Genomic DNA, 17,405 nt, shown 5'->3' on the forward strand with positions numbered 1-17,405 from the left:
GCAAAATTCAAGAATAAATAGAAAAAGAGGAGGTTTTTTGTGATTTCCAGAGCCTCCTCTGCATTGTTAGAATTCAGCTTCTGATCACTTTGAGGTGCAAAATAAACAATTGAGAGTAAACCTAAAACATGTAAGTTTACAGAAAAATCTCCCAGTCCTCAAATCCTGGACCTCTGCTGATCAGTATTATTCACTCTATCTCTTGAAACTCTTATTGATTCCCACCCCCTCCATTAAACCTATAGCTTTCTGCAAAGGAGAAGTTATCAGCCGGGGAGTTGATGGTCATTTTGAAGAGTGGAATCCCTGGGCCCTCCCTGCCTCCCTCCACCTTTGTGCCCTGCAATTTTGATGGTGGCTCTGGAAGAAGTTATGGAGGGCACTTTTGGTTTTCAGTACAAGAGTGTTTATGGATGGCAGAGGAAATGGCTGAGAGAGTTTCTACTGCAGCAATGTTCATGCTGCTGTATAATACAAGCCTTATTGTCAAGTCCCATTCTTTGAATATTTAATTCAAAAAAGGACCAATTTTTAATTCAGAAAAGGACCATAATTATGCAAAATTGCAGGAGAAGCTGGGAATCATGTCAAGGGTAAAAAGGTAGCAACTGACCATCTTCCAGATATGCAGTATGCCAGCTTTTCAAAATGCAGCACCTTTCTGGATTTAATTTCAAGTTAAACCCTTCATCCACAATTGTTTTAATTTACCTCCCATAATATTTCACTGACTCCATGAGTCTTGGTAAGAACTGAATGATGATCCCTTTTGCTTTTTACTATCAAGAAATACCTGTATCCATGACAAATTATAGAGCCTTATTGCATTGAAAGGCAACCCCCCCCCCAAAAAAAATTATTACTCCTAGAGAAGGGGGAGACAAAAGATAACAACCATAGAAATTTGCTTAGAGTTCTAAACAATAATTAATTCTGGTTTACTAAACAAGGTCACTAAGCTATACATTCTATTTTATAAACCACAATGTTGGATTTACATATTAATATCAACCCATACTATGTAAACCCATACTAAACAAAGTTGCTTAGCACAAGGTGTCAGATAAGCTGTGTGTCAGGCCTAGAAGCCATCTTTTTCGTTGGATCTTCAGGCCTGCCACATTTACTACTGTGGGAAACTGGGAGGGGGAATCTTTCGTTGGGTCTGTTACTTGGAACCCTGACACTGTGGTTATCTGTAATGAACTGCAAATATGTTCATGGCATTTGTGTGTTAACATCGCAATACATACTGGCATTCTTTCTACGTCACCGAAGATGCTCATACAAGTCAAGCACACTGCCATAGGAAAGGGGAAATAGAATTCAAGACTTAATGAGGACAAAGTAATAATCAAATTTTACAACAAGAAGAAGACTTTAAAAAGTTTATTTGTCCAATACAAGTTAAGCAGAAAGCACACCAAAGAATAGTTAGGAGATACATTTTCTAGATACCCTCACAAAACTTATACTCATTGGAGTTTTCACATACATAGTTCAATGTATTCTTTGCACAAGAAACATCCACTTAACTGTTGGAAAGGTGGCAGGGTTTTAAACAAGGAGCAGCATGCCCCCAACAAGGCACCAGCCTGCCACTACTGCCTAAGTGTCCCTCAGCTCCTCCCTGTTTTTGTTTGCCCCTACTTTTCTCCTTTTAGCAAGAAGCAGCTGCTAGAGGAATTCAAGGCACTCATCCCATTTCTATCAGCCTGGGGAACTTCTTAGAGAAGAACAATGCAATACAACATGACTGTTACTGAATGTTTAGCATATCCTGGATTGAAACTGTGAAATAAACTAACAGGAAATAGCAAGACTTGCATGCTCCAGTTTGAGATGTATCTGTATTGCCTTGTTCTACCAACATACCAGAAAATGAAAGCTATTGCATGACAAGAGAAACTGGGTTGTAGAAGCTCTTCTGAGTTCTTTCAGCCCAGTATGGATTAGTGTTAAGTTTACCAGTCTTTTTCTGAACTGACTGACATACATTTGTCATATAACTATGACCTTTGCTCAAACAGGTTTCAGCAAAAATTCAGAGTGTAATCAATTTCCCCTTAACAAAAAGAGAGAGAATTGGAACTTCCCCCTTAACTGGTAGCTTATATAATGCATTGTCAATAAAATATGTTAGTTAAAAAAATAGATACCCACAGTTAACACTTCTTGCTTCTGAAATAAGGGATGGTTCACATTAACACTCAAGGTTTCCCTCATAATACCTTCTAGATTTAAAACATTTGATATTGCACTGTTATATTATCCATCAGCTATCAATTTGCATTCCAGAGACTTATGAAACTGTAAAAAAGTAAACAGCCATTTTGTGCAGTCTTCAGCATTGCATCCGAGTAGTTGGAATTTGCAAAACCTTCATTACAACTACAGTAGCCTAAGCACAGTGGAATTTCTGCCCAGCTGCCTTCCTTATACAGTACAGTGACTGATTGTCCAGTCTTCAACCTTCACACTTTGAGTTTCCTCTTCTGCTCAAAGTAGGCATCAAATCTGGAGAGTGCATAGTCCTAAGTGGGGGGGAAAATACTACAGTTGAAAAGACTGAAGCTCTTATAATGTGTCCCAATTTCAGGGAACAAGCATTATACTAGAATTTCATGCAGATCTATTTGTATGACGGCACTTGGTTCTCTTTTACAAGTAAGTGTGAGCATTCTAAGTGATGCTAAGAAATCACTTAGGATGGGAATGCAATACTTTTTCAGGTATCAATTCTTATTTAATGATCCTTGCTGCAACCTGGATTTAAAATTGAATTTATGTGCCCAGTATAAGTATAAACTAGTTTTTGAAAATAAGTTAAAAGGACAGCTAAGGACAATCAAAATGATACAGTTAACTGACATTTAATGTAGTATCATTAAAGCAGTCAAAGCCAAGTTGCTGGTGATAGCAAGTACCATGGTTTTTTAATGACAAGGTGACCGTTCATTAAATCCTTGATGAGACAAACACTCACAATTGTTAATAACTGATTTTCAGTTAAATTAAATGCTGAAAACATAAGAGTTTTGGAGGTGATTTAGATTAGTCTGAGACAAGTAGAGAGACTGGACTCTTCAGATGTTACAAAACTAATTCCTAGCATTCCTCATCATTGGTCATGCTGAGGGGGCTTAAAAGTTATGCAAAACTTACAAAGCTCCAATTTCTCAACTCTTTCTTACACAGGCATAAGAACTTGGCTGTGAAGGACGCAGATGTTTAAAAATGTGAGACTTTTTAAAAGGCATACCATGTATCCAAACTCAATAGATGATATCTTTGCCTGTATAATGGACCACAGACCCCAGAAGATATGAGATGCAAGAGCAAACCTGTCAAAGAAAACTATAATTGAATACTGTCACAGTATGTTTTGATACCAAACACAAATCCACCCTTGCTTCTCTTGACTAGAATATAAAAGGGAGATGGACATGTCCTCCAACTGAACTCATTACCTCTCCTGGCATGATACATGATGTGGGATGGTGGAAGCCCCCATACAGGGAGGACTATGTGTTCTCTTCTCTAACCTAAAATGTATAATAGAAACAGGCTGCTCGTGTTCTGAAAAGTGAAAGAAAATGGTTTCTTTCCAATAGATATCTGGGCATGAACAGCTTTATAGAGAAGGTAACTCTCAGGTATCCTGGACTCTTAATAATTTGAAAGGCTATTTTATGTGGTCTCTAAATTTATATAGTGAAATTTATAAGAGTGGGTGTTATCAGCCACAAGCACCCATATAATTTATCTGAGAGATTGTGTCTTCCTATTCATTCATGAATGTATTTGCCGCCTATCTCATATCAAACGACACTGGGTGGCTTAAAGCATAAAAATATTAAGAAACATTAAAATAATCAAGTATAAGATAACAAAGCAGAGACAATTCTGTTTTCCTCCTTTTATATCCTTCCAAATACCCCAGTTAAAAATCTTGTTTTTAGGGGGTTATTTATTTATTTCCACTTTTATCATTTTATAAATAACTCAAGGTGGCAAATAAACACAACTTCCTCCTCCTATTTTTCCCACAATCACCATCCTGTCAGGTGAGTTGGGCTGAGAGAGAGAGTGACGGCTCAAAGTAAGTATGCACAGTTTCAAATAAAGCATTCCACTGATGTTCCATGCTATTTTTTTTTTCTAAAAAAGGCTATCAAGCCTAGGTAGGCAACAAAGGTACTCTTGGAAATAAAAATAATACTGCAGGATGGAATTTTGATTTTTTAGCTCATTCACTTTCCATCTAATTTTTAATCAGAGTAAAATAAGTAGTGGAGGCACCTTGATTAACATCAAGGAGATATTCAAGAAACCAGATTACATATCCTCAACTAGCAAGTATTAAATGTGTCTTTAATTGTGGAAGCTTTCTCTGTCATGTTTCTATGCTTACTGATAAAACTAGATTTTTTCCTCAGAGCAGGTGGTAATGAAATCATCCAGCTTAGAAAAATAATTACAATCTAAATAATCAGCAACCTTATCTGTAAGTACTAATTCAGATTAGATACCAAACTAAACTCTGAAGAATGTCATACAGTCATGGCCGTAAATGTTGGCACCCCTGAAATTTTTCCAGAAAATGAAGTATTTCTCACAGAAAAGTATTGCAGTAACACATGTTTTGCTATACACATGTTTATTCCCTTTGTGTGTATTGGAACAAAACCAAAAAAGGGAGGAAAAAAAGCAAATTGGACATGTCACACAAAACTCCAAAAATGGGCTGGACAAAATCATTGGCACCCTTTGCTTAATATTTGATTGCACACCCTTTGGAATAAATAACTGAAATCAGTCGCTTCCGATAACCATCAATAAGCTTCTTACACCTCTCACCCAGAATTTTGGACCACTCTTCCTTTGCAAACTGCTCCAGGTCTCTCTTATTGGAAGGGCGCCTCTTCCCAACAGCAATTTTAAGATCTCTCCACAGGTGTTCAATGGGATTGAGAGCTGGACTCATTGCTGGCCACTTCAGAACTCTCCAGCGCTTTGTTGCCATCCATTTCTGGGTGCTTTTTGACATATGTTTGGGGTCACTGTCCTGCTGGAAGACCCAAGATCTCCAACGCAAACCCAGCTTTCTGACACTGGAATCTACAGTGCAACCCAAAATCTGTTGGTAATTCTCAGATTTCATGATGCCTTGCACACATTCAAGGCACCCAGTGCCAGAGGCAGCAAAACAACCCCAAAACAACAGTGAACCTCCACCATATTTCACTATAGGTACTGTGTTCTTTTCTTTGTAGGCCTCACTCCATTTGCGGTAAACAGTAGAATGATGTGCTTTACCAAAAAGCTCTATCTTGGTCTCATCTGTCCACAAGACGTTTGCCCAGAAGGATTTTGGCTTACTCATGTACATGTTGGCAAACTGTAGTCTTGCTTTTTTATGTCTCTGTGTCAGCAGTGGGGTCTCCTGCCATAGCGTTTCATTTCATTTAAATGTCGATGGATAGTTCGCGCTGACACTGATGCTCCCTGAGCCTGCAGGACAGCTTGAATTGCTTTGGAACTTGTTTGGGGCTGCTTATCCACCATCCGGACTATCCTGCGTTGGCACCTTTCATCAATTTTTCTCTTCCGTCCACGCCCAGGGAGATTAGCTACAGTGCCATGGGTTGCAAACTTCTTGATAATGTTGTGCACTGTGGACAAAGGCAAATCTAGATCTCTGGAGATGGACTTGGTTCTCTTCTCCTCTTTCTGTTGTCCATGCTTAGTGAGGCACACAGAGACACACAATGCAAAGACTAAGTGAACTTCTCTCCTTTTTATCTGCTTTCAGGTGTGAGTTTTATATTGCCCACACCTGTTACTTGCCCCAGGTGAGTTTAAAGGAGCATCACATGCTTGAAACAATCTTATTTATCCACAATTTTGAAAGGGTGCCAATGATTTTGTCCAGCCCATTTTTGGAGTTTTGTGTGACATTATGTCCAATTTGCTTTTTTTCCTCCCTTTTTTGGTTTTGTTCCAATACACACAAAGGGAATAAACATGTGTATAGCAAAACATGTGTTACTGCAATACTTTTCTGTGAGAAATACTTCATTTTCTGGAAAAATTTCAGGGGTGCCCACATTTACGGCCATGACTGTATATAATCTACTTATATTAACTGAAAATCATTTTTTCTGAACAGGATTACATATAATTTTGAATGAAGAGAGAGGCTACCTGTTTATTTCAACCAACATATCTTCTTCTATTTTGGACTTATCTTCATGGCTCAGATTTTCAAATCCACTTTGAGATGCAGCTAGATAACTGGTTATGAAATGGAGCTAAAAGCACAAAAGTGTTGTCAGAACAGCAATGGATTTGCTTGTTAACATGTTAACATAATTAGAACTTCAGTTAAAATCAAAGCACTTAAAAAAACGAGCAACAGTATTCATTTTCATTCTAGATCTAATAATTTGTATTCCAATTCATTCAACAAATTATTAGAGATGGGAAAACTGTGCCTCCCTCCAATATATTACTGAACTTTAACACCTAGTATCTCTCACTAGCTGGATGAATTAAATAAAATTTAGAAAATGTGTTCTAGGTATATTTTATTATTAAGAAAACTAACTTTCCTACTACTAGGGTCATAGGATAAAAATACAGAAGTCACCCATTATAGACAGTTACTACAGAATTGGGGATTCTGTAATCTTCTAGATGATACTTGAGCTATCATTCTATAGCCAATATAACCAATGGTGAAGGATTCTGAGAATTTTAGTTCTGTAATTTGATTTGTGGAGGACAATAGTTCTCCATTCCTATGTGATTAAGAATTCAATTTGGCAAGATTTAACCTGAGAATGCAGATTAAAGCTGAGTATGTACGATTTAGAAATGAAGTTCAATTTGAAAGTAAAGGACATTATAACTTAAAACAGTTATTTTTACTGCTTACCTGTTGCTTCTTTGTGGGATAGTTCATGAAGTTCGCTTTGAAGAATGGGTATTTTTCATGCACATAGTCATACATCCATTCACAGAAATGATTAGCAATATCAAACCCTCTAGAGTGAAAACATTATCAATATGTAAGAAATACATTCAGCTCCAAAATTTATATTCTTAAGAATTTGGGGATTATATAAAGAGCTGTGCTGGATGAAACTTAAGTTCTATCTTGTTAGTGGCCTACATATAGCATCCATCAATTTGTGACATCACAAAACAATGTGAACTGCTGTGATCAGATGAGCTTTCTCTCTCAAATTATTTGATGGGGCAAGATCCTCTTATATTTGTTGACAAGGTTGGAAAGATACTTTAGAAATAAGTGGGAATGACAACTGTTACAAACACTATATATACTTTTGAAGGTTAGTCAGGATCTTTTAAACCAGGGCTGTCAAACTCCCGGCCCACGGGCCAGATGCGTCACGCTGGCTACACCCATGCCCGGTTTGGTGAAGGGGGAAGTGTCATGATACGTCACGTGATGCTGTGATGACACAAGCTTGACACCTCTGCTTTAAACCCTTTGTAACACTTTAACAGGGTTTCTCTTTTTTCCTTACTAGCCTTGTTTAATTACTATTGCTCCTTTCATCATCTACCATATATATTTTATTCCTCTCTCTTTGTTCTTGCCAGCTATTCTTTCCTTTCTCTCTCCATCTCCATTCGTTTTTTTAAAAAAAATTATTTACTACTGCCTCTGCTGGAAGGCGAGAGAGGAATTTGGAAGAGGGCACTTGAGTGTTTGGCTTGTGGCAGTGGTTCATGTAAGAGAAAATTAGCAGTATATGAAAAGAATCAATTTATTTTAAAAATGTGATACCAGTTAAAATTGTCTATAAATAAAATTTAATTCAATTTTTGGTCTCCTTTTTTGAATGTGCTTCTGGCAGGTATATAGAACATATACAGACATTTATTGGGATGAGAAGAATTCCTAGGACTGGGCTGAGTTGAGAATAGGTTGTACCTGATTTGTACCTGTTTTTACAATCCCCCCCCCACCATCTGCTCTTTTTTTTAGGGGGATTGCCTTAAATTCCAAGTTATCCTTCCTTGGGGGTAAATTCAGTAGCTCTGAAGAACTTAAGCTCAACTGACTGTATAGTCCACTATTACATTGACCTCACCAACCAGCAGGGTTGAAATCTCATTGTTAAAGGCTAATGAAGTTCATAAATGATGTTAAAACTAACTCAGTCTATTAAATACTCTATTCTAATTTATCTACTCTGACTCGCAAGTACATAACATGTTTCATTATTCAATTCTCAAAAGTATACATCTTTTAAGAGTTACATTTTTAACCAGAAAAAAACACATATAAATCTTTTTCTGCCTGAAGATTAAATTACTCCTGCTATCCTGTTTTTGAAAAATTTTCCGATGACCAAATGACATAAGGATCCATCTTTATTAGCAATTCTTAGATGCTATACGGTAGTATCAAGTAACTGAAGACTCAGCAAAATGGAGCTGCCACCCCAGGAAGTCAGATTGTCCCAGGATCAGTACTATAAACTCTAATTCCCAACCCAGATACATATTCATATACATATGTCATTTAGTCATTGGAAAAAAACTTAATTTGACAGCAAAAATCAACATGATCAGACTATGCAGGCAACAAAGCTGATACAACAATCAATTAGTTTAATGTCCTATAAATCTCAGAGGCTATGCCTTATTCTCTAAACAATGCAAATACATTTGCAAACTTGTCAGTTTAGGTATCAATTTGACCATGAAACACTATCACTACTAATCAGGCTAATTATTGAGAAAGATGAATAGAAAGAATTGCTATTATTTGCTATTTAACTTATAAAGTAGCTTTATTTTAAAATTTGTTACAAACTGGGGTGGGCTGCTTGGGGTTTGGGAGAACCTTTAGCTAAGATTCTGCAGTTCGGAGAACCCCCCAATCCCACTCCTGGCTGGTCCCCCCCACCCCCCCACCCCCCCGTGCAGGGCGTGTGCGAAGGCTCAAGGAGGGCAAAAAATGGGCCTAGTTCAGGAAGGCCGCTCCAGAACCTGGGGAGGCCGTTTTCACCCTCCTGGAGGCTCGAGGAAAGCCTCCGGAGCCCAGGGAGGGCAAAAAGGCTCCCCCACCTCCCCGTGGTGCAGGAGGCCAACTAGGCCATGCCCACCATGGCCACCCAGAACCCGGCAGAGAACCACTTGCTAAAATTTTTAAAGCCCATCCTGGTTACAAACATTTGAAATAGATTTATTTTATATGTAAATTTTATTAAACTAGTTTTAGCATAAATTATTACTCCAATTTTTTTTTGCAAAACACCTTATGTTCAGATACTATATTCAATATCTTTTTTAGGCAAACACTGGTAATCCTGATGGATTAACAGCAAACAGACTATGTATGCAAAAAGCAGTTCATACAACTAATCTGACATTTCTTAAGCTTGTATTTTTATTCATTCAAGGAGAAATCCAACATTTACCTATAATTGTAACTGCTGTATTCAAAGTCAATAAGCATTAGCTTTTGTTTTTCAGAATCTTCTCTGCCATCAAGAAGCAAGATATTTCCTGGGGATATGGTGAAGCAAGAGGTATAAAATGATTTGTGCAAGCTTTCTAAGGGAATTTCAGATCATTACATTGGAAACGGCTCCATAGCTTACATGACAGCTCAACTACCTTGATTTTTTAACTTTAGAGCTACAAATGTTCCATTAGCAAAATGTATGTATATAGAATGTGTACATAGAGATGGTGGGGAACACATAAAGGCAGGGGAGGCAGCCACTTTGGGCAGGGTTACTTTACATGGGCTATAAAAATCCACACAGCACTAAATGGCAAGAAAGATACAATAAAAGCAATTCTAATTCTTCACTGCCGTTTTGTGATCACCAGAGTTTCCCCATTTTCTTTGCCCACCCTTAACTGCTGCACCTTGGATGAGGATAAAGTTCTGTATCTTTTCATAGAAGGCTGCATCTGAGAGATCTGTTCTGAAGCAGAGGACTCATGCCCTGTGCAGATATCTTGGGCAGGTGCACTCAACTGGAGTCCATCTCAAGAATAAGAATGCCATTAGTAAATAGTGTGTGTGTTATTTAAATGATGGTAGAAAGAAGGTATTTATTAGGGCATGGTTAGAGTGAGGCCTAAACAATCCTGCAATCTTAATGACTTTAATCAAAATGAAGTCCAAGATATTTTCACACACCAAAGCTCGTTTCTATACTTCCTTAACTCTTAAAATTTTCATCCTAAGAATGGATTTCTATCTTAGGAACTGGCTACAAATAGACTAGATTTTAATCTTTTCCTAATCCTGTTATACAATACTGCAAGAATATTTCTTAGTATTTACCTCCATGAGGTAAACAGAACATGTTCACCAAATAGAACATGTCCTAAATTTTATCAGATGTCTAGATATGAACATTTACTTTGCTATAAACTTAACTTATTAAGACAATAACAACTGTAAAAAATGCAAAGACAATATTATTGTACCTTCTTGGCAGTCATTATGACAAAACACAACTGGAGATGGAGTAGCTTCAAGTAAAGATCTAAGGGGAAAAAATCCAAATATTTTTTTTACTTAAGGACATAAATACAGGAAGACAACAGGACTTTCTACATTCATCTCCTGAATATGTTTCTACCGTTTTATACAAACCTAATCAAGAAAACTGTTTTTGAAGATATTTCCTTCCTACTTTGTATTTCCTCAAAGTACAAAACAACAGCTTGACGTACTGCATTCTTAAAAACCTGCTGGCTTCACTCTCCCTTTTCCCATGATGACACAGTACATGAAGGCAATGAGAGCTATTTGGAGGTCTTGGGAGAGTCAATTATTCCCTCCCTTTCTTCAAATCAACAATTGAACAAATATTCTGAGAGAATCTTAGGACATCACTTGCCATAATTTAACTGTAAACATGATCCGAGCTCTGCTCCCTGCAAGCCACCCCCTCCCCCCTGTGCTTCATGGTCTAATAGCTGCATTATGCATAACTAGCACAATAACTTCTAATTAGAACAAGCAAAAGAGGTATGTTGTAATATGATTTGTAGATGCACCATTTAGGGAATGAGGTCGAAAGAGCTACGTTCACAATTGAACAACATTTGCTGACATTTCATGTCATGCAAATGTATAATGGGGAGAGGAAAGAATTTACTTTCAATTTATTTTAATAGGCTGCCATGGATACTTGCTTTGCTCTCTCCATATTAATGGGATATGTCACTGAAACAGTACACTGGATATGCAGTGGAAGTCCTTTCTCTACAGCTTAAATAGGCCATTCTACAGTATAGGATTTCTCCCTCTCTCCCTGATCCAGAGGTAGGTTTAGAAGATTCTGATGGTGCTTTCCATGGGAGAAAATAGCCCCATCTCCAGTTTTAGAATGATGAGCCAAAGAGAGTTCGAAGGAAGCACACCTGAGAAAGTTAGGATACTGGCGATTGCTGTCCTTTGGAGCAGGTGTCCATGCACCACTCACCAGTATCACCTGAAGCCAGCTGCCTCTTTAACAGATAGCCACGTGACAAAAGGAAAATATGCATCTGAGTTAAGGAGATACTATGCACTTTTTAATTAAATAGTCTATTTCCTCATTTGTGTGAGGTGGAGTAATATAAAAAGAAAAGTAGTTTAGCTGAGACTAAAGAAGCCCCTGAAGAACCAACAAGCACATTTAAAGTTCAGAGCAAGGCAGGACCAGATTTTGTGTTGGAATGATCTCCTCCCACAGGAAAGACTATGGTAATCTTCTAGCCCTACCTCTACAATAAATAAAAAGAAAATATTCTATTGTGGAATGCAGTGTCTAGACCAGTGATGGCTAACCTTTTTGCCATCACGTGCTAAAAGCAGGGGGAGTGCAAGGGGATCGCGCGCGTGTGTGCCCACACCCATAATTCTATGCACCCCACCCTCCCGCGCATGCGTGCATGACCCCCCCGCTCTCCCCGTTTTTGGCATGCAATGGCACGGTGGGCCCATTTTTCGCCCTCCCCAGGCTCCAGAGCCTTTCTAGGAGCCTGGGGAGGGTGAAAACGGCCTTCCCCACCCCCCGGAGGCCCTCCAGAGGCCAGAAACGGCCCATTTGCCGACTTCTGGTGGGACCGGAAGGCCTGTTTTTTGGTCTCCCCAGGCTCCAGGGCCTTTCTAGGAGCCTGGGGAGGACAAAAATGGCCTTCCCCACCCCCCGAGGCCCTTTGGAGGCTGGAAACAGCCTGTTTCCCTACTTTTGGTGGGCCCAGAAGGCCCGAAAATGGAACTGAGCTCGCGTGCCCACCAATATGGCTCCACGTGCCACCTGTGGCACGCGTGCCATAGGTTCGCCATCACGGGTCTAGACAATGAGAAAACACTGATACAAATAGCTACAATATATTCTTAGACAGCTAGATATAAATGTACTAAACATAGAGGCATTAAAAAGTAAGTCATAAAAGCTTTACCTTTTACAACATAGTAATTAAATCAATTACACAGAAAAATTATGAACTAACAAACTATTAAGAATTGGACTGATACCTTAAGTTTTTCATTTCTTGAGGCAAGTTGTAGCTGAGAATCTTATTCAGTTTTCTCACACGTGACTCTCTTGTAAACTTGATTCTCATGACTTGGTTCAAGTACCTGTATGAAGATTTTATTGTATAGTTAGCATTCTAGGCAAACATGTACAACCCTTTGCCCACAATCATATTCTGAAAGAAAAATGTACTGAATTTTTTAGACACTTTCCCCCCACAAGAGGGTGAAAATTTGAGTGCATCTTATACACCAAATGTAGCCACGCCCACCCACTGGCCCCCACCCTTTGGCCTCTGCCTCCCAGCAATTTACCACCTTGCAGCAAGCAGCAAACAGCCCATTTCAGCTTCAGCACAGCCTGATTAGCACAAGCAGTTGATTGTTGGTTCGGCCTCCCGACCCTGTTTCAGGTTGCAGAGATTGCCATTGCCTATTGCTGCGCGGGCCTCTGCTGTTTGTTGCAAAGAGGTAAATTGCTGGGAGGCTTTTTTTTTCTTGTGCTAATCAGACTGTGCTGAAAATGAAAATGAAACTAAAGCGGGTTGTTTCCCGTTTGCTGCAACAAGGCAAATTGCTGGGAGGCAGAGGCTGATTTTTTTTTTCTTGGTTTCCTCCCCAAAAAAAGATTGGTTATACTCCGAAAAATACATTAATTAAACATTTTTAAGACATTTGTGTGCCTCAAATTAGATAAACTTTCTCACAAAATGAAAAATGCTATTTTAATTCAACCCAAAGCAAAGGCACCATGTCCCACATGTTCTTTCAAAGTACTCTGATTAACCGGTAGAAACTATTTTGTTCTTCACAATTTTGACCTCTGCCTATCTTCCATCCCTATCTTTTTGACATCTCTCAGTGATACATCCCCCTGGGTTATGCCCCTTTCCCCAGTCATCTCAGATCTACCATATCCCAGTGTGGCATATCTTACTTCTCCCTTCCTCCCTCATCCACTGCTGATGTCCTTGGCTTCTTTCTACCCTTACATTCCCTACAAACCTATCTGCATGGTACAACTGTGTTTTGATCCATTACTGAAACAAAACAGTGCTGTTTTGTCTGGATCTAGACAAGACATGCTTCAGTTCTGGCACTGGACCACCTGAAACCATCTGTTCCACACAAAACCATTCTGCATATCCTTCCTGGATCCGGCTTAATTACTCTGTATGTAGAATAGTTCTACTTTTAAGATGCTTAACTGTCATATTAAAATAAAAATACAGCACTTCTATTGCTTACTTCTCCATGGTTCCAAAGAGCCACTTAGGTTCTTTATTAAATGGCATTTTCATCCCATGAAATTTAGCCATTTTTTCAGCTATTTCTGCTGATATATCTGGCACACTTAGTTCCTCGGTATCCAACTTTCTGCTCTGAAATATATACAGCAAAAAGGACATAAGACATGAGAAATAAAGAATCTACCAGGTAAATTACAAATGTACAAATAAGGGAATTCAAATGAGAACCTAATGTATTTTTATTTTTCAGTGCTGTAATTTACTTAACAGTGACATTCTCTGTTCTGCTACTATAAAGCAGAATACCCTATCACTGTGATGGTGAACCTATGGCACACGTCGTGCATGCATGGGGCGCATGTGGGGCTGTGCGTGCATGTGCAGGAGGGCCGGGCACTTGTGGAGGGGGGGCGCATTGCATTTTGGGGGTTTGGTGCTTTGAACACTCAGTCCGGAAAAGGTTAGGCATCACTGCCCTATCATGTGTTTCATTAACTGAAAGTGGCAAAAAATTAATACAGAAAATCCGAGATCAAGTTTGCATTGTCTATATATTGCCCAATCTAACAATAAAACAAACCTATTATTATGTCTTAGCAAATATATAACTTTTGTCTTTATTTGTGCTACACTGTCAAATTCAGTTTCAACTACCACCACCAGCTTATATCTAGTACATACAGGAATGAATTCCTCCAGACGGCCTTGTGGGAAGATTCCATAGAGTTTTGGTCCAAGAGCTCTCTCTGCAAGAATGGCAAACATAACACTCTCCAGAACAACAGCTTCTGCACCCTACAAAAGAAGAGATAACTAAAGCTGTATGAATATAATCAATGTAAATCAAAACCTCAACATTTATACTGCAGAATAAATACAAATTAAATTGCAGAATAATCATGTTGCAAAATAAATGTAATTTATGCCTAGTGTAAACTTCCAAAACTTTCAGAGGGACACTTATAGACCCCTTTACAATTAGTGAGGCATTTCTTCTTGTTTCTTATCCTAAATATAGGAAAGGATAATTTAATTGTACTTAACCAAATTTCATATTGGTGTTTTTGGCTGTTCATTTACAAACTGGCTTTTTATAAATGAAGTTCAATGAAAATGAGAAAAAGTATCCTCTTCAAAATAGGATAAGTAGGAAATGTAACACTTCCCTTAGAGAAGAGGTAGCAATACACCTATCTCATATAGTTATGTTAACTAGGTAGTTTTATATTTTTGGATTACAATTTCTATTAACCTTAACTAGCATGGGAATGATTGCAGTTATAATCTAAAACATATGGAAGGCTTCAGTTTTGAAAATTAGTCATGTAATATCCTGGACACTGGAATGCAACAAGGGGGCTGAAGGAAAGATCAATGTAGATTCTGGTGAGAAACTCTCTTCTCTCTAGCAGTGAGACCTGAGAGAGCAGTCAACTTTCTGTTAGGTATTGAATAAGTATGTGCATTAGGATAACAATGCACTATTCAGTCCTGAATTATGAAGCTTAGTCTTACAACCATGTTGCTAACTTATCAATTATAGTGATTCACTTAATAACTTTGGCAAGAAAGATCATAAAATTGGGCACAACTCACTGAACAACTGTGTTTAGAAACAGAAATTTTGGGCTCAATTGTGGTTGTAAGTCAAGGACTACTTGTATGTAAATTCTTAGGAACACATACACTAAACTTCGTGAATAACAAAAACCTTGAAACAATCATACATAATATTGCTCATTATACATATACAATACAGTACCTTTTTTTGCTGGTATTTCCAGTAATGCTAAAAACTGAAACCTTAATAAAGATACTCTTTATGTTTTGCTAATTTGAAGAGGCATCTGAAAACATTCGTATTTTAGCTTTTAAATCTAATTTTAAATAGAAATACTTCAGTAACATACACTCCTTTCAATTAATTTGTTTTTATCTTAACAATGATTAATCACGTTTAAAAAAAACTAAGGCTATAGTACTAATGATTTACTCAGAGTTATTTGAAAGAGATTAGAGTACACCTTTTAGGGACTGCTGGAAGAACTGTTAATTTTTAACTTTAAAGTTATTGGCCTAATTCAAACAGAGATTTCAAGGTTATTCTTTCCTTTTTAGTTAGCACTTGTTAGAAATTATCACTATTGCTGGATATATTCAACCAAACAAGCTTATATGGAGCCTTAATATGGGCTGTGCCAATTAGCTCTTCTCCAGAAAGACACAGTAATTTATCATATGGTCCAAATGCATTGCATTCAAGGTACTTCTACATAAAACCTTTTGTGAAGGTTTGTTTACAGTTATGAGTTGCTCAGACATGTCCATTCAGATAAAGAAAACAGAACAGTATTTCAAATGAGACAAAACAGACATGAAAACAGTATTGCTATGATAGAAAATTTTCTGATTTTTTAAAACTATGCAGCCTTTCATCGAAATAAATGGATTTGCTAATATAGACTAAAATAATTGTTTTATACAGCTAACTACTGTTGAATGAATAGTTACAAGTTTATATTAAATTTTCAATAGAATTGTCACAGGATTCACCTTTTGACGTGTACACTCACCTGCCAACTAAAGATAAATGCGATGTAGCTAATGAAAATTCCCTTAAATTATCTAGGAAGTCACACTAGTCCCGATTAACTAGACAGGTCCACAGAAGTTCAGCCATCTGTGTTTTATATCTATGCCCCTCCTGGTTGGTAAAGGCCTCCTGAAGGTGACATATGGTTGGCTTCAGTGGCTAATGCTGGGTTGAGTTGTTATCTGTTTTAAAAGAGGCAGTTATCCACACTGTCTTCACGAAGCCATCACTGGACTGAGGAGATAGGCAGGTGGGGGTAGTTAAAGAGAAGGCAATCCCTTAATTTAACAAGGCTTGGGCTGGGAGAAACCATGGCTTGGATCAGGGTGGGTCCTCACCTAAGGACATGTGGGATTTGGTTAACAGCAGCAACTGCCAGGATTGCTATCACTAAGTGAAGGAGTCATGTGACATCAAGCTGTAAAATCATATCGCTTGATGACAGACATTCGAGTCCCAATTACTGTTAACTGAGGATTACCTGTAATGTTGTTAAGGTTATGTCCAGTGTTGGGGTCCAGATGAAGAAGAATACACTTCAGTTCAACCCTAGTAAAACTGAATAGATGAGCTTGTTGAGACCCACTGCCCCCAGCTCTGGAGACTTTCCATTCTTATCTCTGAATGCGGCAGCACTAGGCAAAGCTGATGAGTCATTTGAGAGTCCTCCTAGACCAGTGGGTCTCAACCTTCCTAATGCCGCGACCCTTTAATACAGTTCCTCATGTGGTGGTGACCCCCAACCATAAAATTATTCCTAAAACCATTGAAAATATGTGTTTTCCGATGGTCTTAGGCGACCCCTGTGAAAGGGTCGTTCAACCCCCAAAGGGGTCCCGACCCACAGGTTGAGAACCACTGTCCTAGACTCACAGCTCCTGCTCAAATTGCTAGTGGCAACTGTGGCTAAAAGGGATTTTATACAGGTTCATCTTGTACACAAATTTACACCATTGACCAGGAGGCCCTTTTCACAATAGCTCCAGTGAGCTGGCCCATACCATTCAAGTGCTGGGTGTCACTTACAACC

The 17,405-nt window shown here is 38.4% G+C and overlaps 1 protein-coding gene across 5 annotated transcripts in view; it reads right to left on the reverse strand.

The window, feature by feature from the left end:
• Window positions 1-1,376: 1,376 nt before the first annotated feature.
• Window positions 1,377-17,405, reverse strand: part of CHKA (choline kinase alpha) — a 41,677-nt gene continuing 25,648 nt past the window's right edge. For all 5 annotated transcript variants that reach the window (XM_060687757.2, XM_034416771.3, XM_087880840.1 and 2 more), the window contains 9 exons: window positions 14,464-14,577; window positions 13,781-13,914; window positions 12,533-12,637; window positions 10,489-10,547; window positions 9,462-9,549; window positions 6,941-7,049; window positions 6,208-6,314; window positions 3,263-3,344; window positions 1,377-2,534 (listed from right to left, as the gene is read on the reverse strand). In XM_060687757.2, the coding sequence (XP_060543740.2) occupies window positions 2,475-2,534; window positions 3,263-3,344; window positions 6,208-6,314; window positions 6,941-7,049; window positions 9,462-9,549; window positions 10,489-10,547; window positions 12,533-12,637; window positions 13,781-13,914; window positions 14,464-14,577 (858 nt within the window). In that variant the 3' untranslated portion in view covers window positions 1,377-2,474. The remainder of the gene's footprint in view (window positions 2,535-3,262; window positions 3,345-6,207; window positions 6,315-6,940; window positions 7,050-9,461; window positions 9,550-10,488; window positions 10,548-12,532; window positions 12,638-13,780; window positions 13,915-14,463; window positions 14,578-17,405) is intronic.

This window comes from Pantherophis guttatus, chromosome 1 (genome assembly GCF_059756535.1).
Source record: "Pantherophis guttatus breed Tessera chromosome 1, ASM5975653v1, whole genome shotgun sequence".
NCBI classification, from domain to species: Eukaryota; Metazoa; Chordata; class Lepidosauria; order Squamata; family Colubridae; genus Pantherophis; species Pantherophis guttatus.